The sequence below is a fragment of the Hibiscus syriacus genome, unplaced genomic scaffold (genome assembly GCF_006381635.1).
Source record: "Hibiscus syriacus cultivar Baekdansim isolate YM2019G1 unplaced genomic scaffold, ASM638163v2 tig00111099_pilon, whole genome shotgun sequence".
In the NCBI taxonomy this organism is placed as follows: domain Eukaryota; kingdom Viridiplantae; phylum Streptophyta; class Magnoliopsida; order Malvales; family Malvaceae; genus Hibiscus; species Hibiscus syriacus.
In genome coordinates this window covers 1,390,022-1,414,213 of record NW_024062984.1, presented here as the reverse complement: position 1 = coordinate 1,414,213, position 24,192 = coordinate 1,390,022, and the positions used below count along the sequence as shown (strand labels likewise).

Here is a 24,192-nt window from a genome sequence, read left to right as displayed (position 1 = left end):
CCGAGCTAAAAAAGAAATAAGGGTAAATTATATATTCAGTACTTAAACTATCAGTTTTGATCCATTTTAGTATCTAAATTTTCAATTTTTTACTCATTCTAATTAAAAAAAATAGTTTCTTTCATTGGTGTATCACTCATTTTTTCCCGTTTTTTTTTATCGATGATGACACCAACTTTAATATTATTTATCGATCGCCCATATTTTTTTTATCTTTTTGTTCTTATATCACATCTTTATTTTTTTATTTTTAATAAGTTTGCATGTATGTCATGTTTTCATCTGTCTTCTGGCATGTTTTTCGGTTGTTTGACCTTTTTTTATTTGTCTTATTCTAAGTGTTCATTTGACATCGCTAATATTGATCAATATGACACTTATTTGTTATATTGTTGATCTTCCATGCTTTGGACCCTCGAATTGGATTTGGATATTCGATTGACATCCTGGATAGTTTTACATGTAGCTTCAGTCTGATTTGTGATTTGTCGATAGCCTTTTAATAGCTTTATCCCCTTTGTGGTTTGTTTGCCAATGTGATTATATCTGTTTGTATCTATCTTTCTTCGAGTTTTTTGGTTAAATTTTTAATCTTTCCTTGCATGGTTTTTATGTGATCTTAGGTTGCTATTTTTTATTTTAATAATTATAGGAAACCGTGTAATTATGTGTTTACTTTACAATTATTATTGTAAATCTTTATTGTAATATGAGTTATTTCTTTTTCTTAATAAAATTATTTAGTTATAAAAAAAATTTGGTTGTCATATTGGATAAATGTTTAGCTTTGGTTTTTTTTTTTTTGTGAACTTTTTATTTATTAAAGCTTGATGGGAAAATCATAGCTCAAATATTATTTAAAGCCCAAATTGTGGTTCAAGAGGCTCCCCTTGGTCCAATTATTGTACCTCGACCAATACACTACGATGCTTTTCCAACATATAAATTAGTTATACATGGGATGGGCAGGTCAGGTTAGATCGGATCTTTGCCCATTTGATTAAATTATATAATTGATGATTTAATTAATCTTAAAATATAAAGTGTAAATTAGTTTCCAGCTCGACTTAATTCAATAAAAAAATATAAAGAAGAGAAACAACAAATAAAAATAAAAAAAGAAAAAAGAAGAGAAGAGAGCAGTTGTGTATATATAAAGAAGATTAAATGCTAAACTTAAAGAGGAGAAGAGAGCAGTTGTTCAAAATTAAATTTAATATTTATGTTAATTGCACGAATCAAGTAACCTCAGTGATAAAATGAGTTGTTGTTGTTTCCTAAGGTCGGGTTTAAGCACCAGGAATGTCAGGGGTGTGAGCGAGTGTTCAATGTCAAATGACTAAAAGTTATCTTTGAACTGATACTACCTTGTACTTACCCGAGATTAATGAAATAATATCCGCTAAGGTTAGAGCCGCCGAAGGGGAAACTCAGCAGAAATAGGCTATGATGCATGCACCATGACAGGATTTGCAGCTGCCCACTAACACATTAATAAACACAAAAAATGGGAAACCATAAACCAATCATTTTACTACAAAATTCACATTGCAGTCTTCAGATATAGTTTTGGTCAGCTGCTTTTATTTTTTTAACGTTGTATAAATCGAACTTTCTCTTTAGCAAAATATAACAAATCTCAGGCGTCAAATATGACACACAGCCCCCTTTGTTGTCATGTGGCGGTCCATGTCATATATAAAACCCTATCCTTTAACATTTTGCTTGCCAACCAAGTTTCAAATTCAGATAGTTAACGATAATGGAAGCATCTCAAGGAGGGAAGAGGACTGCGAACGACGGGGGAGTTCGATACAGGGGGATTCGCAGGCGGCCATGGGGAAAGTTCGCGGCTGAGATACGTAATCCGACAAGGAACGGAGCACGACTATGGCTCGGAACATTCGAGACGGCCGAAGAGGCGGCTAGTGCTTACGACCGGGCTGCTTTCGCTTTCCGAGGTCACTCGGCCATTCTCAACTTCCCGAACGAGTTCCAACGTCAAGATACACCACCTTTTTCAGTGTCTGTAGCTTCTTCATCTTCTTATAAATCAGTTGGCATGGCGAATCATCCTAGAGGACAAGGAAGTGAAGTTATAGAATTTGAGTACTTGGATAACAAGTTGTTAGAGGATCTTCTTGAAACAAAAGGAGAAATACAAGGCCCATAGAACGAATTAAATCTTTTTGAGTTGAAGTTTATTGTTTTGGATTAATTCACCATTGAAAGAATATTGTGTGTGCTATTTCACTGTAAGCAACGCAAATTTAATTTACTTGTTTCGAAAATTTGTTTACTTTTTAAAAAAATTAATTTAAAGCACTTTTGTATTTGAAAAGGTAAAATTAAGTTAATAGTATTTGAAATATAACAGGGAAACTTACAAACCACCAATGAATAAATTAAACTAAATAAAAAAAGGAGACTAAATTATAAAAGGGTTAACATATGGGATGAAATTCGGGTAAAAAAGCCCCTTGTAATATGACAGAAAATTATTTGGTTTCCTCTCATATACCTAAACATAACTTAATTTCTTGGATGATTTTACTTGATCGTCTCCCTACTAAAGATAGACTTTTTCGTATAGAGCTTATCAGTGATTGTCAATATATGTTTTGTGATGAACCATTACAAAGTTCCCAATTCACTGAGAGGTGCCTTCTCTTTTCCCTTAGCATTGGAATTCTCTCCTACCTCTTTCACTAAACAAGGTAAATAAATGGATTACTAACTCAACTAAATACTCAATACAATTTAAATACACATCCTATAATTTAAATCCACCCCAAAGAGGGTTATAATCCATTGGTTCTCATACCCTCTTTAAAACCTATTTTTGGCTCTATGAATAAAAAGTTGAGAAATGGAGCTTGAATTGAAGCTAGAGGAAAGAGGATTTATAATCTTATTTTAGCTAAGCCAATCTAGATTTGAAATGTTTGTTATCTTGATTTTGGAAAGGAGGAGGAAAAGAAGAAAATGAAAGGAAGAAGAAGTTTGGTAAGATATTAGGGAGGTTTGGTTCACTTAAACCAAATAAAAATAGGGTTTTTTAGCTTTCAAAACAAAGAATGGGTAAACTACACTTTAAATTCCTACATTTTCCAAATCATAAAATTATCATCATCTTTCATAATTCTTTTGGGCCTAAATCAGCCCAATCCCAAATAAATTTGGTCCAAACTATTTTAATAAATCTTTTAGGTTCTAAAATGGATCTCGGGTTAACACAAACTATTAGCCCGGTTTTCAGAGTGTTACAATCACTCAATTAATAGTTAGATAATTTCATTCCACCTTAAACATATAAAAGTTATTATTACATTAATGTTATACTATTAAAATAACATGAAAAAATACAATTTTTTTTTAAAAATAGACAATTTAGGAGAAGAATGAATACTAAATTGATATAATTTTTAAATGTAAAAATAAAATTTTCTGAATTGTTTTAAATTAAGATTAAATGATAGAATGTAAAATTACTATTATTATATGTGAATAGCTTTTCATGGATACATAAAAGATGGAATTCTTGCTAAAATAGATGTTTTATGTTTACAATTTTATGCCTTGAAGTCTTAATCTAAGTTGAGGGGTAAATAGCTTTTCATGGATACATAATGAATTTCCTTTAAATATAAACAATTGAATTGTTGGCTTAATTACAAAAATATTGTCCAATCAAACTAATTTTCCAGTTTTCATCAAATGTGAGGATCATATGTTGACAAATCAAAGTACAGAGACTATTGTTTTAATTTTTATAAAGTCGAGGGATTGAAATTCAAATTCGACAAATAGTAACTCACGTCACATATTAAAATAATGAACTTTATAGTTTATCCCGGTATATTGAAACGGGAAAGCTCCCCTCTCGATTGCTCCGCTCTGACTTTCCCCGATTCTAGCGCCTTGAATATCTAATCCCCCTCCGCCTTGAATGAAGTTTAGATTCTGTTCAACTGCTTGTCACTCTCATGGCCCTCTCCTTCATCGGTGTTTGCTCCAACAACAAAAATCGTCCTCCAAATTCTCAACATCGGATCCAAATCACCATCATCGAGCAGTGCAGCCACTTCAGGATCGAAAAAAATTTCATCCTAGCATTAAGTGTATATGAAGCCACACTGTAAATCGATTTCTCGTTATAATTCCCTTCTGAATTCGATACATGTACCCTTGAAGCATCATAGGCAGAAGTATAACACAGGAAAACATTAAAAAAAGATAAGTTAATCAGAAATTACTCCAGATTGTTGAAGAGAAGGAATAACTTGAACCAACCTTTACATCAAGAGGAAGCTGGTCGGGCTTGAACTTAGGGTTATGACAGAAAGCAGAACCACCACCAGTATTTCTAATCTCTCTCAAATGAAGCAAATAATTGTAACCACCATCTGGAAACCCTAACTCCAAAATCCACTAATTTAAAACACACGTTATCGTATCCACCTTCGTCATAGCAATTGTTATCGTCGTCAAAGGTGTCGAAGGAGACGGGGTTAGGGTCAACTCCGACGAAGACTCGGTCATTACCAGGTGAGTCACTGTAAAATAGATCGGATGAATCTCGAGCAAGTAGTTGGAACGTCGCCGATTTCTTTTTATCGATGAATTTCTTCTTGCCCATTGCTAGGTATTGTTCAGATAATGAAAAATTGAACGTGAGAATTGACATGATAGATTTATCAGCGCATTGTAAACCCCAAACCTTTAGCAGATTTTTCATCATAAACCCACAAAGTCGAATAAACTCGAAATTCCACTTCTGGTTCAATTTGCCATTATGGGTAATTGGTAAGATAAATATCCTTTGTTCTCATGGGTATAGCTTTCAAAATATAAGATAATGTAATTTGCATGTAGGGTTTAGGATAAAGGATGAAGGTTTGTTTTCACTTTCACGCTGACGAACATGACACAACTAACAATTTAGAAAGAATTGATGGGGACTAAATGAAACTTAATTGTGACTGGTATGGTGTATGGTATTTTTTAGGAGTAATTCTCACTAGGCATATTTGAGTTTGAGTTTCATGTTTTTCGAATTTAAATATCATAAAGACAACTAGTACATTTTGAAATTATGTCAAAACATATTAAGATAACACATTATAAATAAATAATTTTATTTTAATTCATGAACAATGATTGTTATGATTTCACTTGATTATACTTGAAAATATTTTGAAAGAATTTTTATTATTTTTTTCTTAATATTATTTTAAAAATCTTTTTACATATTATATCTTAACTATCATTTTAAATATCTTTAAAAATTATCAGTTGAATATTTTTCTAAAAATTATATTTTAATAAATAAAATAATTATAATTTAATAAAATTTCAAACAAATAATATTAACTATTACTTTAAATATTTAGAAAAAATATTTAAATAACTAAATAGAAATGAAATTTAGTAAATCAACCTTAAATATTATTAGATATGCTAAATAATTATCATTAAAAATATCGTCTTAGTCATAATTATTACGAAATAAAAATTTAATTATTATAAAATTATTAAATACTATTTTTATAAAATTCCAGATAAAAATAGATTAATTGTGAAAAGATAAATTTAGTTGAATAGATTTTTGAAAAAAAAAATAAATAAAAGAATGATAATAAAATCATTATTTTAAATCTAACTATCATAACAAATTTGAAAATTTAAAAAAAAAAAAACCATTTTAGATAAAGTAAACAACTTGTATTTTTTGTTTATAAATTTAAAGTTTCAGAATAAGAATTAAACTAAAATATAACTGCGAAAATAGAAGTTGAGTGGAAGAACTTAAAAACAAAATGATGGTGCGAGACATAGTTATTACTTTGTCAGTTTTGGTGTTGTTCGCGTCCATATTATATCGAGGGGATGCACAATCAAATTGTGATGATACTAGTGCTGGATGTACTTGTTACCCACCTTGTCATCCTTACCTCTATCGAAGCAGAATAAATGGAACATGCATCACGATTTGCAGTTGTCAATGTTTGTCACCACCTTCACCATCCCAAATTAACCCACTACAACCGCCGCCGCCGCCACCAACAACTAAATCAAACCTGCAGCCACAACCACCACCAATGACAAAACCAAAGCCCCAACCACAACAACCACCAGCAGTGCCTAAATCAAATTCGTCTACGGAAGCACCACCAATTCCGACAATAGTTACTCCAATTCCATCGACCCCTCTGAAACAATGTGAAGTACCAATAAATGCTCCATATTTCGTGAAAAGAAGGAAGTTGTGTTGGTGTTCAACGGAAAATTATCGCAATGAGTGCTTTGAAAAGATTTGGAGAGCAACAACAACATATGATGGTTTCATGGAAGTTGATAAAAATTGTTGCGATGCTTTTTGGACGGCATATGAAGTTTGTGGTATACTTTTTAGGCGATATAGATATTTTATCTATCAACTCAAACTACATTGCTCCCAATTTTATTAGGATGAATTATTTTATTTTTTAAGGATTAGGTTTTTTTATTCAACTAGTTTTAATAAGGTCTCGTAGTTCTAAATATATATCAAAGACTTTATTTGGAGTCATTATATTACGTAATAGAATTATGTTTCACTCATTTTATCTTAATAAAATATATATTTATCTTTGAAGTCATGTTATTTCTTAAAATGCTTGTTTCTTGTTGTGTATGTTATGAAAAATGCGACATCGACTCTATTTTTTTAATAAGGTTTAAAAGCTCACCGAGTCCAGTTTGGAATGACATGAAAAAGATTACGAGCTATCAGTTTTAAAAATAATTAACTAATAATAGTATATAATTAAATAATGTTATTAAATATTAATTATACTAATTAAAAATACTATAATATTTTTACGTACTATTTTAAAAAGTACATAGATATTTCTTAATAATTAAAATTTAATAATTAGGTATTCAAAAAGTAATAAATAATGAGAAGTAAAAATATTTTTTTAAATTTTTTTGGACTAATTTTCTCACAGAACTGAGAACAAAATTTAATATAATTAAAATAAATAAAATATTGATAAGAGCAATGAAAATTAATGGAAGTTTAAATCCGGTGACCCCTACAAAAACACAAAATTCTTTTGTAGTTAAATAAAAATAATGTTGTGATTTTACAGTAATATTTAATTATTAGAATAACTAAAATAGAATAAACTAAAAAAAATCCTCAACAACGATTATTCCTTATTTTATATTATTACACCCTTCATGTTTCAACTTCTTTAAAATAAGTAGAATTTGAAAGGAATACATTAGTTAATGATTGAATTTGCAAGATTGAAAAACCTATAGCTCAATGTTGGGTGGCTAAAGGAAGAAGGTTGAGATTTCACGTTCATGCTGACGAACATGACACAATTGACAATTAGTAAGAATTGATGGGGACTAAATGAAACTTAAATGCGACTGGAATGGTGTATGTTATTTTTAGGAGTAATTTTCACTATGCATCTCATGTAGTTGACTACTCAAGTATTATTTATTTTTTAATGGTCTGGATATTCATGAAATATGTCTTTTGAGTTTGAGTTTCATGTTTTTCGAATTTGAATATCATAAAACCAACTATTACATTTTGAAATTGTGTCAAAACATATTAAGATAACACATTATAAATAAATAATTTTATTTTAATTCATGAGCAATGATTGTTAAGATTTCATTTGATAATACTTGAAAATATATTGAAATGATTTTTATTATCTTTTTTTGAATATTATTTTTAAAAAAATTACATATTATATCTTAACTATCATTTTAAATATCTTTAAAAATTATCAGTTGAATATTTTTCTAAAAATTACATTCTAATAAATAAAATAATTATAATTTAATAAAATTTCAAACAAATAATATTAACTATAACTTTAAATATTTATAAAAAATTATTTAAATAACTAAATAGAAATGAAATTTAGTAAATCAACCTTAAATATTTTTAGATATGCTAAATAATTATCATTAAAAATATCGTCTTAGTCATAATTATTACGAAATAAAAATTTAATTATTATAAAATTATTAAATACTATTTTTTATAAAATTCCAGATAAAAATAGATTAATTGTGAAAAGATAAATTTAGTTGAATAGATTTTTGAAAAAATAAATAAATAAAAGAATGATAATAAAATCATTATTTTAAATCTAACTATCATAACAAATTTGAAAATTTTTTAAAAAAAAACCATTTTAGATAAAGTAAACAACTTGTATTTTTTGTTTATAAATTTAAAGTTTCAGAAGAAGAATTAAACTAAAATATAACTGTGAAAATAGAAGTTGAGTGGAAGAACTTAAAAACAAAATGATGGTGCGAGACATAGTTATTACTTTGTCAGTTTTGGTGTTGTTCGTGTCCATATTATATCGAGGGGATGCACAATCAAATTGTGATGATACTAGTGCTGGATGTACTTGTTACCCACCTTGTCATCCTTACCTCTATCGAAGCAGAATAAATGGAACGTGCATTACGATTTGCAGTTGTCAATGTTTGTTACCACCTTCAGCGTCCCAAATTAACCCATTACAACCGCCGCCGCCACCACCAATGACTAAATCAAACCCACAACCACAACCATCACAACCACCACCAATGACTAAACCAAAGCCGCAACCACAACAATCACCAACATTGCCTAAATCAAATTCGTCTACTGAAGCACCACCAATTACGACAATAGTTACTCCAATTCCATCGACCCCTCTAAACCAATGTGAAGTACCAATAAACGCTCCATATTTCGTGAAAAGAAGGAAGTTGTGTTGGTGTTCAACGGAGAATTATCACAATGAGTGCTTTGAAAAGATTTGGAGAGCAACTACAACATATGATGGTTTCATGGAAGTTGATAAAAATTGTTGCGATGCTTTTTGGACGGCATATGAAGTTTGTGGTGTACTTTTTAGGCGATATAGATATTTTATCTATCAACTCAAACTACATTGCTCCCAATTTTATTAGTGTCAATTATTTTATTTTTTAAGGATTAGGTTTTTTTTTATTCAGCTAGTTTTAATAAGGTCTCGTAGTTCTAAATATATATCAACGACTTGATTTGGAGTCTTTATATTACGTAATAGAATTATGTTTCACTCATTTTATCTTAATAAAATATATATTTATTTTATAAGTCATGTTATTTCTTAAAATGCTTGTGTCTTGTTGTGCATGTTTTGAAAAATACAACATTGATTCTATTTTTTAATAAGGTTTAAAAGTTCACCGAGTCCAATTTGGAATGACATGAAAAAAATTTCGAGCTATCAGTTTTAAAAAAAATAATTAACTAATAATAGTATATAATTAAATAATGTTATTAAATATTAATTATACTAATTAAAAAATACTATAATATTTTTACGTACTATTTAAAAAACGTACATAGATATTTCTTAATAATTAAAATTTAATAATTAGGTATTCAAAAAATAATAAATAATGAGAAGGAAAAATATTTTTTTAATTTTTTGGACTAATTTTCTCACAGAACTGAGAAAAAAATTTAATATAATTAAAATAAATAAAATATTGATAAGAGCAATGAAGATTAATGGAAGTTTAAATCAGAAACAAAGGGACACCGACTACCAGCACTCTCGAAGAAAAGAGAATGCAAAACACTTGCCCACCTACACACAGTGCTCACCCAGACATCTGGATGGGTTGACCTCTTTCGACGGACCAAACTCACCACCAAACCACTATGCAATCTCCTGCTGGTACACTTTCGAACAAAACACCAGCACCATTTCAACGCCTTGATTGAACAAATCGACAGGATCGTTTGCGTGCATCACATCTTCGCGTTCGTTTCCGTCGGCATCAACTAAAGCAGGTTCCAAAATGTTCATGGAATTCGCAACTAAATCATCCATGTGCGAGATGTTAAACATCCTCATGTTACTATTCTTGTCCTCGACACGAGGAACATAAAGTTTTTTTGTAGTCTGAGGCATACTAACATCCGGAGCCGAGGAATTGTGCAGAATTTGATATATCAATTTAGAGGTATCAACTTCTCGTAAAGCACTGCAGCTTATATAAGCACATAATCTCTTACTTGATTTGAACCATGAAGCTTCCAAAACTATATTCTGGACTATATCATCTTCTCGGAATCGGAGGGAGGTATCCATCAACTTGAGGGCTTGACGAACTTCGGTGCGGAGGATCCGCTTTTGCTTGTACACGTGTTCGAGATTGTCCGATTCTTGATTGTTGTTGGACATTGCTACAATAGAGGCTGGCTGGCTACTGGTAAAGTTACGTACTCAGAAAACTAAAGTTGACAAGAAGATTAACATAATTTAATTTCTCCAATATGTTCTTAAAACACAAAAGAAAAGAAAATCATCACCGATTTCAGAACTTTACCAATAACATAATTTGCCTAATTAGTCTTTATTTATCATAAGCTTCCAGCTAGTATTTTACAGCCACCACTAATTTTAAAAACTAAATAAATTCCCTTGAGCATTGAGCATGCAGATGCAGTAAAGATCTCTTGATTCTCAAACTAACATTAAAGATGCCGAATAGATATATATATTTGTCTTATATTACAAGATTGAGTGATGAAAGTATAATTTACATTTTCTTTTAATGATATTAGATATAGGTCAATTTTACGAGCTTAATTATTTAATAAATATTAATGGGTATGAGTTGGGTAATATGACAAAATGAGTGTTGGATTTAGTTTATTAGTATAATTAAATTTTAGGATAAATTACACGTTTAGTACCTAAACTATAAGTTTTGATCCATTTTAGTATTGACTTTTAATTTTATTTTTCAAAATCATGCCTAAAGTTTAGTTTTTGTTTCATTTTAGTCCCCGCCGTTTAAAACTTCAGTTTTTGTTTCATTTTAGTACCTCCGTTCAAAATTTAACGTTAAGTTTAGGAAAAAAATTGAAAGTTTAAGTACTAAAATGGACCAAAACTGATAGTCTAGGTACGTTTAGTTTTTAACTACGGGATATGGTTTTGAAAAAATTAAAAGTTTAGGTACTAAACAAATTAAAATTGATAATTTATGTACTAAATGCGTAGTTTACCCTAAATTTTATTAAACTCGTAATATGAATTAATAAAAACATGTAAGGGATAATAAAAATTATATACAAAAGTTGATAATCTTGTATTTGATTCCTAACAACAAATTTTAATTACTCCATTTAAAATTTATATGAAAATATTAAAAAAATTATAATAATATTTGTTATACTTTAAAAAGAATAAATTTTTATTACAGTAACTCAATCAAAGAATCATATACTATATATTGTATATAATTGATTTGATATGTAATTTGAAAATCAATGACCAATTCACTTGACACGATTTAACTATTAACCTCAGCCTACTCGAACCGACTTAATCACCCTGTTTCATTTTCTGTTCTCCATTTTGCGAGAGGTAGCTGGAACGGTGGCTTTGGTTTTGTATCTATAAGCCACCTTCTTGCACTTGTTCACGTAATTATGAATCGAAAAGAGGGTCTTGCCTGCTTCATTTATATAATAAGAGTTCCTAATACTCTGTTTCTCTCCACCTTTCTTTTCCTTCTCCTGCAACATCACCCTGTAGGATCCCTCGTCCTCCGGTACGAACTCTTCTTTGTATGTCACTTCCCATCCCACCACTGTTACATCCCACACCATCGTCACGCCAGCCTGACCATTTCAAAGAAGAACATTTGTCAATGTGAGTCGGATCGAATTTGGGTTAAATTCGATTTTTATGTGTGGTTTACCTGGTTGGCGGGGATTTCGATTTCTGCTGTTGCTTATGCTTTGAGATTAACTTCTGTTGCTTCGTTGTCCAGCGAGAACTCGTCGTCGTTGGTTCTTTTGAGTCCTCCGTATTCGACTGGGAGGCTTTCCGGGGATACGAATCTATTGTTTCCGAACAAACGTGATGACAATGGGAAATTAAGTAGTGTGATTTAAGCAAGAGAATGATGGGCATTTTTTCTTACTTGAGAAGAGTCTCTGTAACTTTCCCTGGCCGGGCAAAAATGGTCTTGGGATTCGCTTTGTGAGTTGTGAGCCGTGAAGAAACGGAATGGGATACATGGTACCATAAGGGAACATTTACTATTACCTGCCATTGTTTTGCAGAAATGATCAGTCATCAACAATTCAATGTGTGTGTATATATATTTATTGATTGTCTTACCGTTCCATGGATGATCTCAGGATAATATTCTTCGAGCATCGTCCGCCATTTTCTATAAGCGGAACCTTATGTGAAGTCCATGGAACTCCTTCCAGTGCATTACCTGGACAATTGAGTCGGCTCCACCGGGTTCAAAGTCGAGTTCTTTGATGCATTTCTCAATGTATAGAACCCTCCATCTTAAAAACTTTTCGCAATTCTCTTCTAAACCAAGAATTTTATTTTGGTTATCTTTCAAATCGCCGTACACATTGTAAAACAGAGGGCGACCTTCCTTGTCTGCGGTTCTCTGATAACCCACTTTCTCGAAATAGGGGCCTAAGTTTTCTTCGAGAATTTCATCGGCCTTGAATTCCCTGCGCCATATCAACGTCTTCTTGAGCTTCTCGAACGCGTTATGGACGTTGTAATTTTCCGATTTCAAGAATTTCAATAACACCATATCGGTCCCCGCATGGGATTTGCTTGGCATCAAAGGTACACCCCAGAGTTTAATCTATTTCGGCTCACCGATCTTGTTTAGGGTTTCATTATGACAGACTTGTGAATCGTCTGGTTTCCCCAGGAGAGAATTCCCTTGAATTGCATCCTCGATTCTACTCTTGAATTCAATCAAAGCCTTATTCCCTTGAATGGCGTCCTCAAATCTACACTTCAGTTCGACCAAAGCATTCTCCGCTTTCTTTTCATCTTCATGATCAGGTAGAGTTCCCTCGTAGTTTTCTTCGCCGTTAGCCTCATCGGCTCGAAGGGAAAACTCGTTTTTCATCTGATCGGCGTCCTGAATCTTGCCGCTGTTCTCCCCCATGACTTTTGTTATTACAGGTTCCGGTCTTTCCTCCGTTGAAAGAAATCAAAGATTGAATGAAGAGATATGAACGAAAAACAAAGCTTCAACCGTTGGTTATCTGGCTCGCTCCAAATTTATAACAACGAATTCCTGGGCCAGGTTTCATGATTATAGGTAAACACAGGTTTCTTTATTTATTTTTAACCAGCTAAAACGGTGTCGTTTGTTAGGAATGGATGCTTGCATCTTCACTTGCAAATCCTTGAAATAATATTTATGTGAAGAGTTAATTGCATCACAAGTCCTCAAATTATGGATTATTCTAAATTAGTCCCTAAACTTTTAAACATTCTAATTTCATCTCTAAACTATGACTCATTCTAAATTAATCCTCAAACTTTTGAACATTTCATTTTCATACTCAACCTATGACCTCCATTCTAAATTAATCCCCAAACTTTTTGAACATTTGAATTTCATTCCGTATATATTACTCACATCTTTTGTTAGTAAAATTGTTAAACCAAGTTATGTTATTATATATTTGGGGCGGGGGAATTAGGTTAAACTATGCTCGGAACTAATTACATATTTGGATGACTTTGGAAATGAAATTGAAAGATTCAAAAGCTCAAGGCCAATTTAGGATGGAAGTCGTAGTTTTGGGGATGAAATTGGAATGTTCAAAAGATTAAGGATCAATTTAAAATGAAAATCATAGTTTGGGAACATATGATCAAATAAACTCTTGTATAAATAAAAAACTATTTTTAAGAGCGATTGCTAAACTCCTAGAGCTAGCTGGATTGATTACTAATATAATTGTGTTGGCTACAATGGAAAGAGGTACAAAAGCCTTCAGTCTCTAACTTACTGCCCAAGCATTTTTGTATTTCAGATACAATAGCATCAAAGGCTTAACTACTAAGCATCTGATGTGCAAATCAATCACATGGTATATACAAGTATTTTTCAACATTGTACAGATAATTAACAAGCCCTGCAACCTGCATTTTCCTTCATGCCTCCTGGTATTTCGTCAAGTCAAAAGTCAACGTTCTCGAGCAGCTGTAAAAACATGGGAGAGGATATTTATATTATTTAGGATTGATAAACTAGGCTGATGCACAAGCAATTTCATTGGACTATGGAAACAAGGTTTGGTGTCGAGTACTTTACCCCATATCTGAATCCCGATAAACCCCGACCAAAGCCTCGGCCTTGTCGTAAAAGCTATCTTTAAGCGATATCACAATACTTTGGAAACCGCTGCTGCCTTCAGTGTCCTGGCTCGCCCTTGCACCATCACATGATTTCGAATGGATGAATCCCGCTACTTTTGCAACGTTTAGATTATCCAATGCGGCATCCACTTCATCCAATATGAAAAAGGGTGAAGGCCGGTAGCTGAAACACGCATGTATGGAGAGAACCAATATTAGCTCATAATAAAAATGGAAAGCCAACCCTCTGATCACAAATGACCTAGCCCATCTTTCCAAGGTAGTCCATCAGACCATATTATAATAAGTTGAATCCACCGCAGCTCTGGATTCAACCGAAAGTTGACATTGGAAAGAATGAATAATCTAAATCTCTCAGGTGTACCTGTGGATGGAGAAGAGAAGTGCAAGTGCTGCAACAGTTTTTTCTCCACCAGATAGTTGTTCCATATCTCTGAAGCGCTTTGTTGGTGGCATAGCTGTGTACATGATGCCATGTAGAAAAGGATCATCCTCGTTTTCTAAGTTCAAATATGCTGTCCCACCCAATGGATGTGTACCACTCATTGTTAGCTGTTTGTAGATCCCATCGATATTACTAGATATGTGGTTGAAAGCTTCCATGAACAACTCGTATCTGCATAATCAAGGAAAGTCAACCAGCAGAGCTTAGAAACGTCTAGACTACAGGTAGTTTCCCACGTCATTTTTCCCTTACGCATATAAATGATATTGAAGACCAAACAGCTTTCGAAAACCATTACAAGATAATCACAATCAAGAAATCAGCAATTCAGCATAAAGTGCCATCGAATACATTATTATATCATCTAGGCACCAAGTCTCAACAGGTTTAATCATTTTAAACACCATTTATCTGTATTTATTTTAATTTCACCTTGCTACTAAGATCAGAGTTGCAACACATTAGTCGTTTAGTACCTCTTCTGCTTAACAGAATTGTAAGCATCAGGTACTTGCTTCTCCTCTTTTCTGGCTAATTCAAATTCTTCAGTTACATCTCTTTCCTTCTCTTGCAGAGTCTTGTATTGATCAAGAGCCTTCAAATTAGGAGCAGTTCTTTCAATTTCCGACACTACAGCATCAATTTTTTGTTTGAAGTCTGCCTCAATCTTGTCCCTGTCAGAAGGCCTTCGATCCTGCAGAAGAGATCAATAACTGACTAAAATCATACTCCTTCCCATTCGAAGATTCAGTTTCCATTGGGTCTGCAATTATTGAAAGCTCAATGTGCTCTAAGTCACACTTTTCAATTATGTCCGCCTTCCGTTCATCCAGTTGATCAATCCGAGTCTCCTGTAAAATCACAAAACACATGTACAGGGCAGGTTAATCACATCCGACATATCCAAATATCAGATCTGATTGTAAGGAGAAAAAAAATAAAAGAAAGATCTTTGGACCTTAGAATTTATTTGGCGATTAAGTTTGGATATGGATGTTATAGCTTCAGAAGCCTGCTTCTTCCATTTTTGAATTTCCTTCTCACACTCTTCTGACTTGGATTTCCACTCTACAAAAACAGAAACAGGGAGAAAAATAAAATGGCATCAAATTATACACAATGAACAGAAGCAGGGTTCTGCAGATATTGAAGGAGACAAGCAGTATAAATGAATCAAAAGAAAGAAACAATGACTAATATTTTTAGAATTTCAAATGGACAAAAAACCAAAATAAGAGCTCTTTGCTACAGCCAGCTATCATATACCAGGTTAAATTTCACCGACTTCACTTAATAATTCTAATGAACACTCGGAAGTTATATTAGAAAACTAGCACGGTTATAAAGAATCACGTTAGGAAGTCTTAAGAAGTCATACGCCACTCTTAGTTCAACTGCTGGGTACGATAATCTATTAGCATACATCATGCATTTAAGTCTACAGACACTGCACTGCTGAAACTAAAGTTTTCTACATTTATTTACAGCTGCAAATTGCTACCGTATAACATGCTAGAAATGGGTCACTTGAAAACATGGCACATCATGATCTACAGAAGTAAATTATTAGATCCAAATGTCAATTTGCTGAAGCATCTTGATTAACATTAGGAGTTTGTGACTGAAAAAGCTGATTTCCTTACAAGAACAATTAAAAGAATTTATAAACTATCACTTTGAAAGAATTTGTGACAAAAAATAAAAATGCACAATGAATGTATGGTCAAAACCATACCTTTTACTTCTTCCTTCCAACGATTGATGCCTTCAGAAGCCTTTTCTGTTGCCAGCTTGACTTCAGCCTCTTTTTTGTGAACCAGTTTTAAATCATTTTCCAAGGAACTGATGGAAGATTCCAGCTTCTTAATTCTTGATTCTACATCACGTTTACGCTCATACTCCAACCTAGAAGTATGAAAGAAGAGAATATGTCAACCAGCTGCTGCTATACCATAGACAATAAATAAAAGGTTGAAACCGTGTAAAGCAGCAAAACAGAAAATCCCAACTACTACTTTTCATTAGATTCTAGTCAAAGTCTCAAAAAAAAAAGCAAGATGCTATTGTAGTAATCACAGGCAAACGAAACATTTACATAATTCAGCAGTATGCCCACCAAAACCAAATGTCCTGATACAATTTAAACTGCCTGTTACTAAATGTCACCGTGTAACTTTTTACCTAAAGGCTTTCACCTTTCTTTAGGTTCACTTCTAGCCAATTCAGCATAATCAGTATTACAGTAAAAATAGCTCATTCCCATTCATAATTTTAGTCTCTCTTTACTCTATAAGGCATTTAGAGATCACACATTCAAAGTTCATCCAAAACGCTGATATAACAAAGTGCTTTCAAACGTTTGACCATAGTAAAAAGATTTGTATGCCAACGGCGTGATGCGTCTACTACCCTATTCTTTAGGTAAAATTGTATTTTTTTTCTCCCTTTCCTAACACTGTTTTACATCTAAACTTAGTTCTTCTTGGAGATCTGCAGAATTACCACTTTCATGCAGAATGGCATACCAGCGGATGACATAAGTGATTGGAGCCAAATGAAACTGAAGTTATAAATTCATATGGAGGTCTGCAGTATTACCACTTCCATGCTACAAGAGATTTTACATATGCAAACCCTCCAGCGGCCATTATGTAATGAAGAATATAAACAAAAATATTCGCCAGTATACATTTATGGGTCATCAAGAAGGTTACAATCAGCAAAAAACATATATTACATCAAACGAGACACTTAAAATAAAGAAAATATTTGGAAAGAAAGAAAACATACTGATACTTCAACTTTGCGAGTTGATTACTTAAGCTAAGCCTCTCTTCTGCCATATTCTGGGCAGCTTTGAGCTGATTTTCTTCATACTCACGGATGTTTGCCACCCCTACAGACTGACTAAAACTTTTGAAGAGGCGATCAACAATTTCATTAATCCTCTTCTCCAGCTTCGTGATGTCTTTGTTCCTTTTATCAGTCACATCCCTCAACTGCCACCAATTTCATTAATCTCTCAAATGTAAATCTTGTTTTTGGTGAACTTAACGACCTTGTTAAAATCAAAATTCAATATAAAATTGAAATAAATTAAAATTTAATGATAAAAATGATACAAAATATTGTAAATATAATTATCTCGTTTTAGGTGAATTTCAAATGATCATTCTTCTTGAAAAAAAGATTAATGTCCTTAAGTTTTAACAGAACATCTCAGGTACTTATACATAACAAATATTATATCAGTTAAAATATTACTGAAGATACTACTACTTTATAAATTTGTTATGTAAAAATGTAACAATTACACTTTATTATTAAATAAAATTTATTCAAATTTGATTTTTTTTCTCTATAATTATATTATTTTTTATTTACTGTCAAATCTTTTAAATTTTATATAATCAAATAAAAATAATATTATGATTTTATAATAATATTTAATTATTAAAATAACTAAATTGATATTATATTTTGTATCAATAAAAAAAATATCTATTTAGAGGAGTCATCGGATTTTAAATTTTCATTGTGCTATCAATTTTGTATTTATTTTAATTATATTAACTATTTTTTTAGTTGTGTGAGAAAATTAATCTAACAAAAATGAAAAAACAATATTTTTCCTTCTCATTATTATTAATTTTTGAATATTCATTTATTTAATTTTAATGATCAAGAAATATCAGTATATTTTTTAAAATAGTATGTAACAATATATTATAGCATTTTTTATTAATGTAAATAATATTATTTAATCATATACTTTTATTAATTAATTATTTTTAAAAATTGATAGCTAGTAATTTGTTCATAGCGTAGTTCAAACAGGATTCGATGAACTTTTAAACCTTATTAAAAAATAGAGTAGATGGTAAAATTTTCCAATAACATGCACAATAAGAAACAAACATTTTAAGAAACAACAAAACTTTAAAAATAAAAACATATTTTTCTTAAGATAAAATGGATGACCACAATTCTATTACGTAACCTAACGATCGTAGATCTTTTATATATTTAGAACTATGAGACCTTATTAAAACTAGTTGAAAAAAACTAATCCCTATGAAAATAAAATAATTGATCCTAATAAAATTGAGAGCAATGTAGTTTGAGTTTATAGATAAAATATCTATATCGCCTAAAGAGTACACCACAAATTTCATATGCCTCCCAAAAAGCATCGCAACAATTTTTATCAACTTCCATGAAAACATCGTATGTTGTTGCTCTCCAAATCTTTTCAAAGCACTCATTGCGATAATTCTTCGTTGAACACCAACACATCTTCCTTCTTTTCACGAAATATGGAGCATTTATTGGTACTTCACACTGGTTCAAAGGAGTCGATGGAATTGGACTAACTATTGTCGTAATTGGTGGTGCTTCAGTAGACGAATTTGATTTAGGCACTACCGGTGGTTGTGGCGGCTGCATGTTTGATTTAGTCATTGGTGGTGGTGGTGGTGATGGTTGCGGATGCGGATTTGGTTTAGTCATTGGTGGCGGTGGCGGCGGTTGTAGTGGGTTAATTTGAGATGATGAAGGTGGTGACAAACATTGACAACTACAAATCTTAATGCACGCTCCATTTACTATGGTTTGATAGAGATAAGGATGACAAGGTGGGTAACAAGTACATTCCGCGCTAGTTTCATCACAATTCGATTGTGCATCCCCTTGGTATAATATGGATGCCAACAACATCAAAACTGACAAAGTAATAACTATGTCTTGCACCATCATTTTGTTTTCAATTCTTCCACTCAACTTCTATTTTCACAGTTTTAGTTTAATTTTTCTTCTAAAACTTTATATTTATAGACAAAAAAATACAGGTTGTTTACTTTATCTAAAATGTTAATTTTTTAATTTTCAAATTTGTTATTGGAGGTTAGATTTAAAATAAAAAATTGTTATAATTCTTTTATTTTTTTTAAAAAAAATATATTCAGCTAAATTTATCTTTTTTCTCAATTAATCTACTTTTATATTTAATTTTATAGAAATAATATTTAATAATTTATAATAATTATATTTTTATGTTTTAATAATTATGACGAAGAGTATATTTTTAATGATAATTATTTAACATCTTTAATAATCTTAAAGTTTGATATACTAAAGTTCAATTCCATTTAGTTATTTAATTTTTTTATAAAAATATTTAAAGTTATCGTTAATATTATTTATCTAAAATATTATTTAAATTTTAATTATTTTATTATTTAAATATAATTTTTAGAAAAAAAATATTCAAGTGATGATTTTTAAAGATATTTAAAATGACAAATATAATATTTTTAAAAAAAACTTTTTAAATAATATTCACTAACAGATAATTCAAATTCTTTCAATATATTTTCAATCTTTGTATAATCTAATGAAATCTTAACAATCATTGTTCATGGATTTAAGAAATATTTATTTATTTGACACAATTTCAAAATGTACTAATTAGCTCAATGATATTCAAATTCGAAAAACATGAAACTCAATCTCCAAATATTATCTTTCCTGAATATCCTTAACTTATAAAGAATAAATAACACATGAGCAGTCAGCTGTCTGATATGTATAGTGAATATTACTCTTAGAAATATCATACATCAGTTCAGTCACAATTAAACTTCATTTAATACCCATCAATTCTTACTAAATTGTCAGTTGTGTCATGTTCGTCGGTATGACGCTTAAGATATAATATAACTGTCAAATTCAAATTGTACTTATTTTTAATAAATCAAAACATTAAGGATGTAATTAAATAAAATAAGGAATAATGATTGTTAAGGAATTTGAATAAAAAATAGTAGTCAAAGACTGAATTTGCAATACTAGAAAGTCTATAACTGATCGTTGGGACTAATTTGGTGTATGTTATTCGATTTTATATAAGGAAAGATGATCATTTGAGATTGAGTTTGGTGCTTTTCTAATTTGATTGTTGTAGAGTCAACTAGTACATTTTGTAATTGTGCCAAAACATATTAAACAAACACATAATAAATAAATATTTTATTTTTAACTAATGAACAATGATTGTTAATATTAAAAATATTATTTAAAATATATTGAAAGAATTTGTCTTATCTTTTATTAATATTATTTAAAAGTTTTTTACCTATTATATCTTAATTGTCGTTTTAAATATCTTTAAAAATTATCACTTAAATATTTTTCTAAAATATATATTTAAATAATAAAATAATTAAAATTTAGTAGCATTTCAGACAAATAATATTAACTATAATTCTAAATATTTTTATGAAAAATATTTAAATAGCTAAATAGAACTTAAATTTTGATAAAATCATCCTATAAGATTATTAGATATGCTAAATAAATATCATTAAAAATATAGTCTAAATCATAATTGTTACATCATAAAAATTATAATTATTATATTTTATTAAAAAATTAAAAAAGCTATAGATAAATAAACTAGTTGTGAAAAGATAAATTTAGTTCTTTAGTTTAATTTAAAAAAACAAAAAATTATAATATAATTGTTTTTTTAGAACTAACCTACAATAATAAATTTAAAAATTAAAAAAAGTAACATTTTAGATAAAGTAAACAACCTGTATATTTTATCTATAAATATAAAGTTTCAGAAGAAAACTTAAGTTACAATATATCCGTGAAAATAGAAGTTAAATAGAAGAGCTAAAAACAAAATGATGGTGCGAGACATAGTTATTACTTTGTCAGTTTTGATGTTGTTGGCATCCATATTATACCGAGCAGATGCACAATCAAATTGTGATGAAACTAGCGCGGGATGTACTTGCTACCCACCTTGTCATCCTTATCTCTATCAAACCATAGTAAATGGGACGTGCATTAAGATTTGTAGTTGTCAATGTTTGTCACCACCTCCACCATCCCAAATTAACCCACTACAACCGCCGCCGTCACCACCAATGACTAAACCAAACCCGCATCCACAAACATCATCACCACCACCACCAATGACTAAATCAAACCCGCATCCACCACAACCACCAATAGTACCTAAATCAAATTCGTCTACTGAAGCGCCACCAATTACGACAATAGTTAATCCAATTCCATCGACTCCTCTGAACCAATGTGAAGTACCAATAAATGCTCCATATTTCATGAAAAGAAGGAAGTTGTGTTGGTGTTCAACAAAGAATTATCGCAATGAGTGCTTTGAAAAGATTTGGAAAGCAACAACATATGATATTTTGAAGGAAATTGATAAAAATTGTTGTGATGCTTTTTGGGAGGCATATGAAATTTGTGGTGTACTCTTTAGGCGTTATAGATATTTTATCTATAGACTCAAACTACATTGCTCTCAATTTTATTAAGATCAATTATTTTATTTTCTTAGGGATTAGTTTTTTTTAACTAGTTTTAATAAGGTCTCATAGTTTTAAATATATAAAAGATCTACGATTTCTAGGTTACATAATAGAATTGTGTTCCTCCATTTTATCTTAATAAAAATATGTATTTATTTTTAAAGTTTTGTTATTTCTTAAAATGTTTGTTTCTTATTGTGCATGTTATTAGAAAAATTTATCATCTATTCTATTTTTTAACAAGGTTTAAAAGTTCATCGAATCCTGTTTGAACTACGTTATGAACAAATTACGAGCTATCAATTTAAAAAATAATTAATTAATAAAAGTATATAATTAAATAATATTATTAAATATTCTTTACATTAATAAAAAATGCTATAATATTTTTACATACTATTTAAAAAAAGTATACTGATATTTCTTGATCATTAAAATTTAATAAATGGATATTCAAAAAGTAATAATAATGAGAAGATTATTTTTCATTTTTGTTGGATTAATTTTCTCACAAAACTAAAAAAACAGTTAATATAATTAAAAAAATTGATAAGCACAATTGAAATTTAAAATTCGGTGACTCCTACAAAAAGATAATATATATATATATATATTCATTTTTTTGTTGATACAAAATATCATATCAATTCAGTTATTGACTAAATATTATTATAAAATTACAGTATTATTTTTATTTGACTATATAAAATTTAAAAGATTTGTCAGTAAATAAAAAATAATATAATTATTGAGAAAAATTTCAAATTTGAAGTTCTATTTAATAAATTTGAAGTAGTAGTAGTATTTTCATTAATATTTTAACTTATATAATATTTGTTATGTATTAGCATCTTAAATGTATTTTTGAACTTAAAGACGTTAAACTTTTTTAAGAAGAGTGAGTGTTTTTAAGTTCACCTAAAGCGAGATAAAATATATTTATAATATTTTGTTTCATTTTTGTCATTAAATTTTAAATTATTTTAATTACACAACCGATAAACTAATCATCGTGTGGGCTACATAATCTTATTCCCTAATTACAGCAAGCCAATCACGAGGTTAACCAGCACAAGTCATGGAAATGGAAATTAAACCCTCTCAGATTCTTCATTCTCGTTCGATACTTTCGCATCACTGTCGGGTTCGATACCACCTGCTTTCCGGGAAGCATTCATCTGGGTTTCACTATGGGTGGACGGGGACGCAATGGTCTTGGTTTCATTATGGTTCGAAGGTGAAGCGTCCACTGTACTTTCTATATCGGTCTCAGCAGGAGTAGTGGGAATAACGGCAGTGGTGTCGGCTTTCGAACTAGTTTCCAGCACCTCGAATTTGGAGATGACTTGTTGAAGCTCATCATTCAGATTCAGAGCCTCAAAGAGGGTTCCATCATCGTCTGTAGTGCTTTCTATAATCATCTGAATAGCTAGCTGTGACTGCTTGCATTTCTCCAGCATGCTCTCCGTCAGGTCATCCTGTCATCACAGGAGAACTTTCTGAGTTTTCCAGCGTTTAAAAACTAGGATGATGTTATGCCGACAATATCACATTGGAGGAACAAGAAGATTCAAGATGCAGCATAGCATTTTGGAAAATATAATAACAGCTAAAATGCAGAAGCATTTTATTTCCTTGTAAAATTAATTCAGCATTGGTTACGTGAATAGGCTCATAGAGCAGCAGTATATCCCAATTTCATTTCTGGAGTCAGGTTAGCATTTCTCGGATAATTAACTCTCACATGGCTCGTGAGGTACTTTACAGCGTTTAGACAGATGTTAATGATATTCCTTTTTGTACAAGTATAGCCTTAACGGATAGAAACTTCGGTTTACTCGTTACAAATAGGGACACAGCCTTGGAGTTCCAGCTCAGAGAGGTACGATTGCAGTCTAGGGGCATATACTAATCAGTCATATTTTGACATTCGACCGACCGGTCTATCTTGAAAATTTTTGACTCAAACCATAGCTCTGATACCACTAAATGTAACCCCCAGACCGATGATGGTAACCCGATCTGATCCGGGAAGTCACATTAGGGCCACCGGAGCGACCCACTGTACAAATAGCGGAAAATTTAAAACTTTTGTCAAAACATATAACTCATAAAATGATTTATCAGTATACAGAAATAAAACAGATTTTCATACTTAAATATT

At 30.8% G+C, this 24,192-nt stretch overlaps 3 protein-coding genes and 2 pseudogenes across 3 annotated transcripts; 1 reads left to right on the top strand and 4 right to left on the bottom strand.

Moving 5' to 3' along the window:
- Positions 1–1,760: 1,760 nt before the first annotated feature.
- Positions 1,761–2,279, top strand: LOC120153237 (ethylene-responsive transcription factor ERF098-like). The gene has a single exon (XM_039165230.1). It carries the CDS (start codon positions 1,763–1,765, stop codon positions 2,171–2,173), a length of 411 nt encoding a protein of 136 aa, XP_039021161.1. The 5' UTR covers positions 1,761–1,762; the 3' UTR covers positions 2,174–2,279.
- A 3,722-nt stretch (positions 2,280–6,001) lies between these two features.
- LOC120153354 (chorion class high-cysteine HCB protein 13-like) lies at positions 6,002–9,678 on the bottom strand. The gene is made up of 3 exons (XM_039165324.1): positions 9,671–9,678; positions 8,545–8,727; positions 6,002–6,212 (listed from the first exon to the last, which is right to left on the bottom strand). Exons 1-3 carry the CDS (start codon positions 9,676–9,678, stop codon positions 6,002–6,004), a joined length of 402 nt encoding a protein of 133 aa, XP_039021255.1.
- Positions 9,679–9,725: 47 nt separating this feature from the next.
- LOC120153352 (5-formyltetrahydrofolate cyclo-ligase, mitochondrial-like) lies at positions 9,726–10,259 on the bottom strand. The gene has a single exon (XM_039165323.1). It carries the CDS (start codon positions 10,251–10,253, stop codon positions 9,726–9,728), a length of 528 nt encoding a protein of 175 aa, XP_039021254.1. The 5' UTR covers positions 10,254–10,259.
- A 1,157-nt stretch (positions 10,260–11,416) lies between these two features.
- LOC120153351 lies at positions 11,417–13,014 on the bottom strand (annotated as a pseudogene).
- Positions 13,015–13,802: 788 nt separating this feature from the next.
- LOC120153350 lies at positions 13,803–19,437 on the bottom strand (annotated as a pseudogene).
- Between the last annotated feature and the right edge of the window lie 4,755 nt (positions 19,438–24,192).

Bases quoted from the DNA above. Each gene is read 5' to 3' on its own strand.
- LOC120153352 (XM_039165323.1), bottom strand. From the start codon at position 10,253: ATGTCCAACAACAATCAAGAATCGGACAATCTCGAACACGTGTACAAG.
- LOC120153354 (XM_039165324.1), bottom strand. The intron at 6,213-8,544 runs GTTAATTTGGGA...ACATTGTTTCAG, and splicing joins GGCGGCGGCGGTTGTAATGG to AGGGGTCGATGGAATTGGAG.
- LOC120153237 (XM_039165230.1), top strand. From the start codon at position 1,763: ATGGAAGCATCTCAAGGAGGGAAGAGGACTGCGAACGACGGGGGAGTT.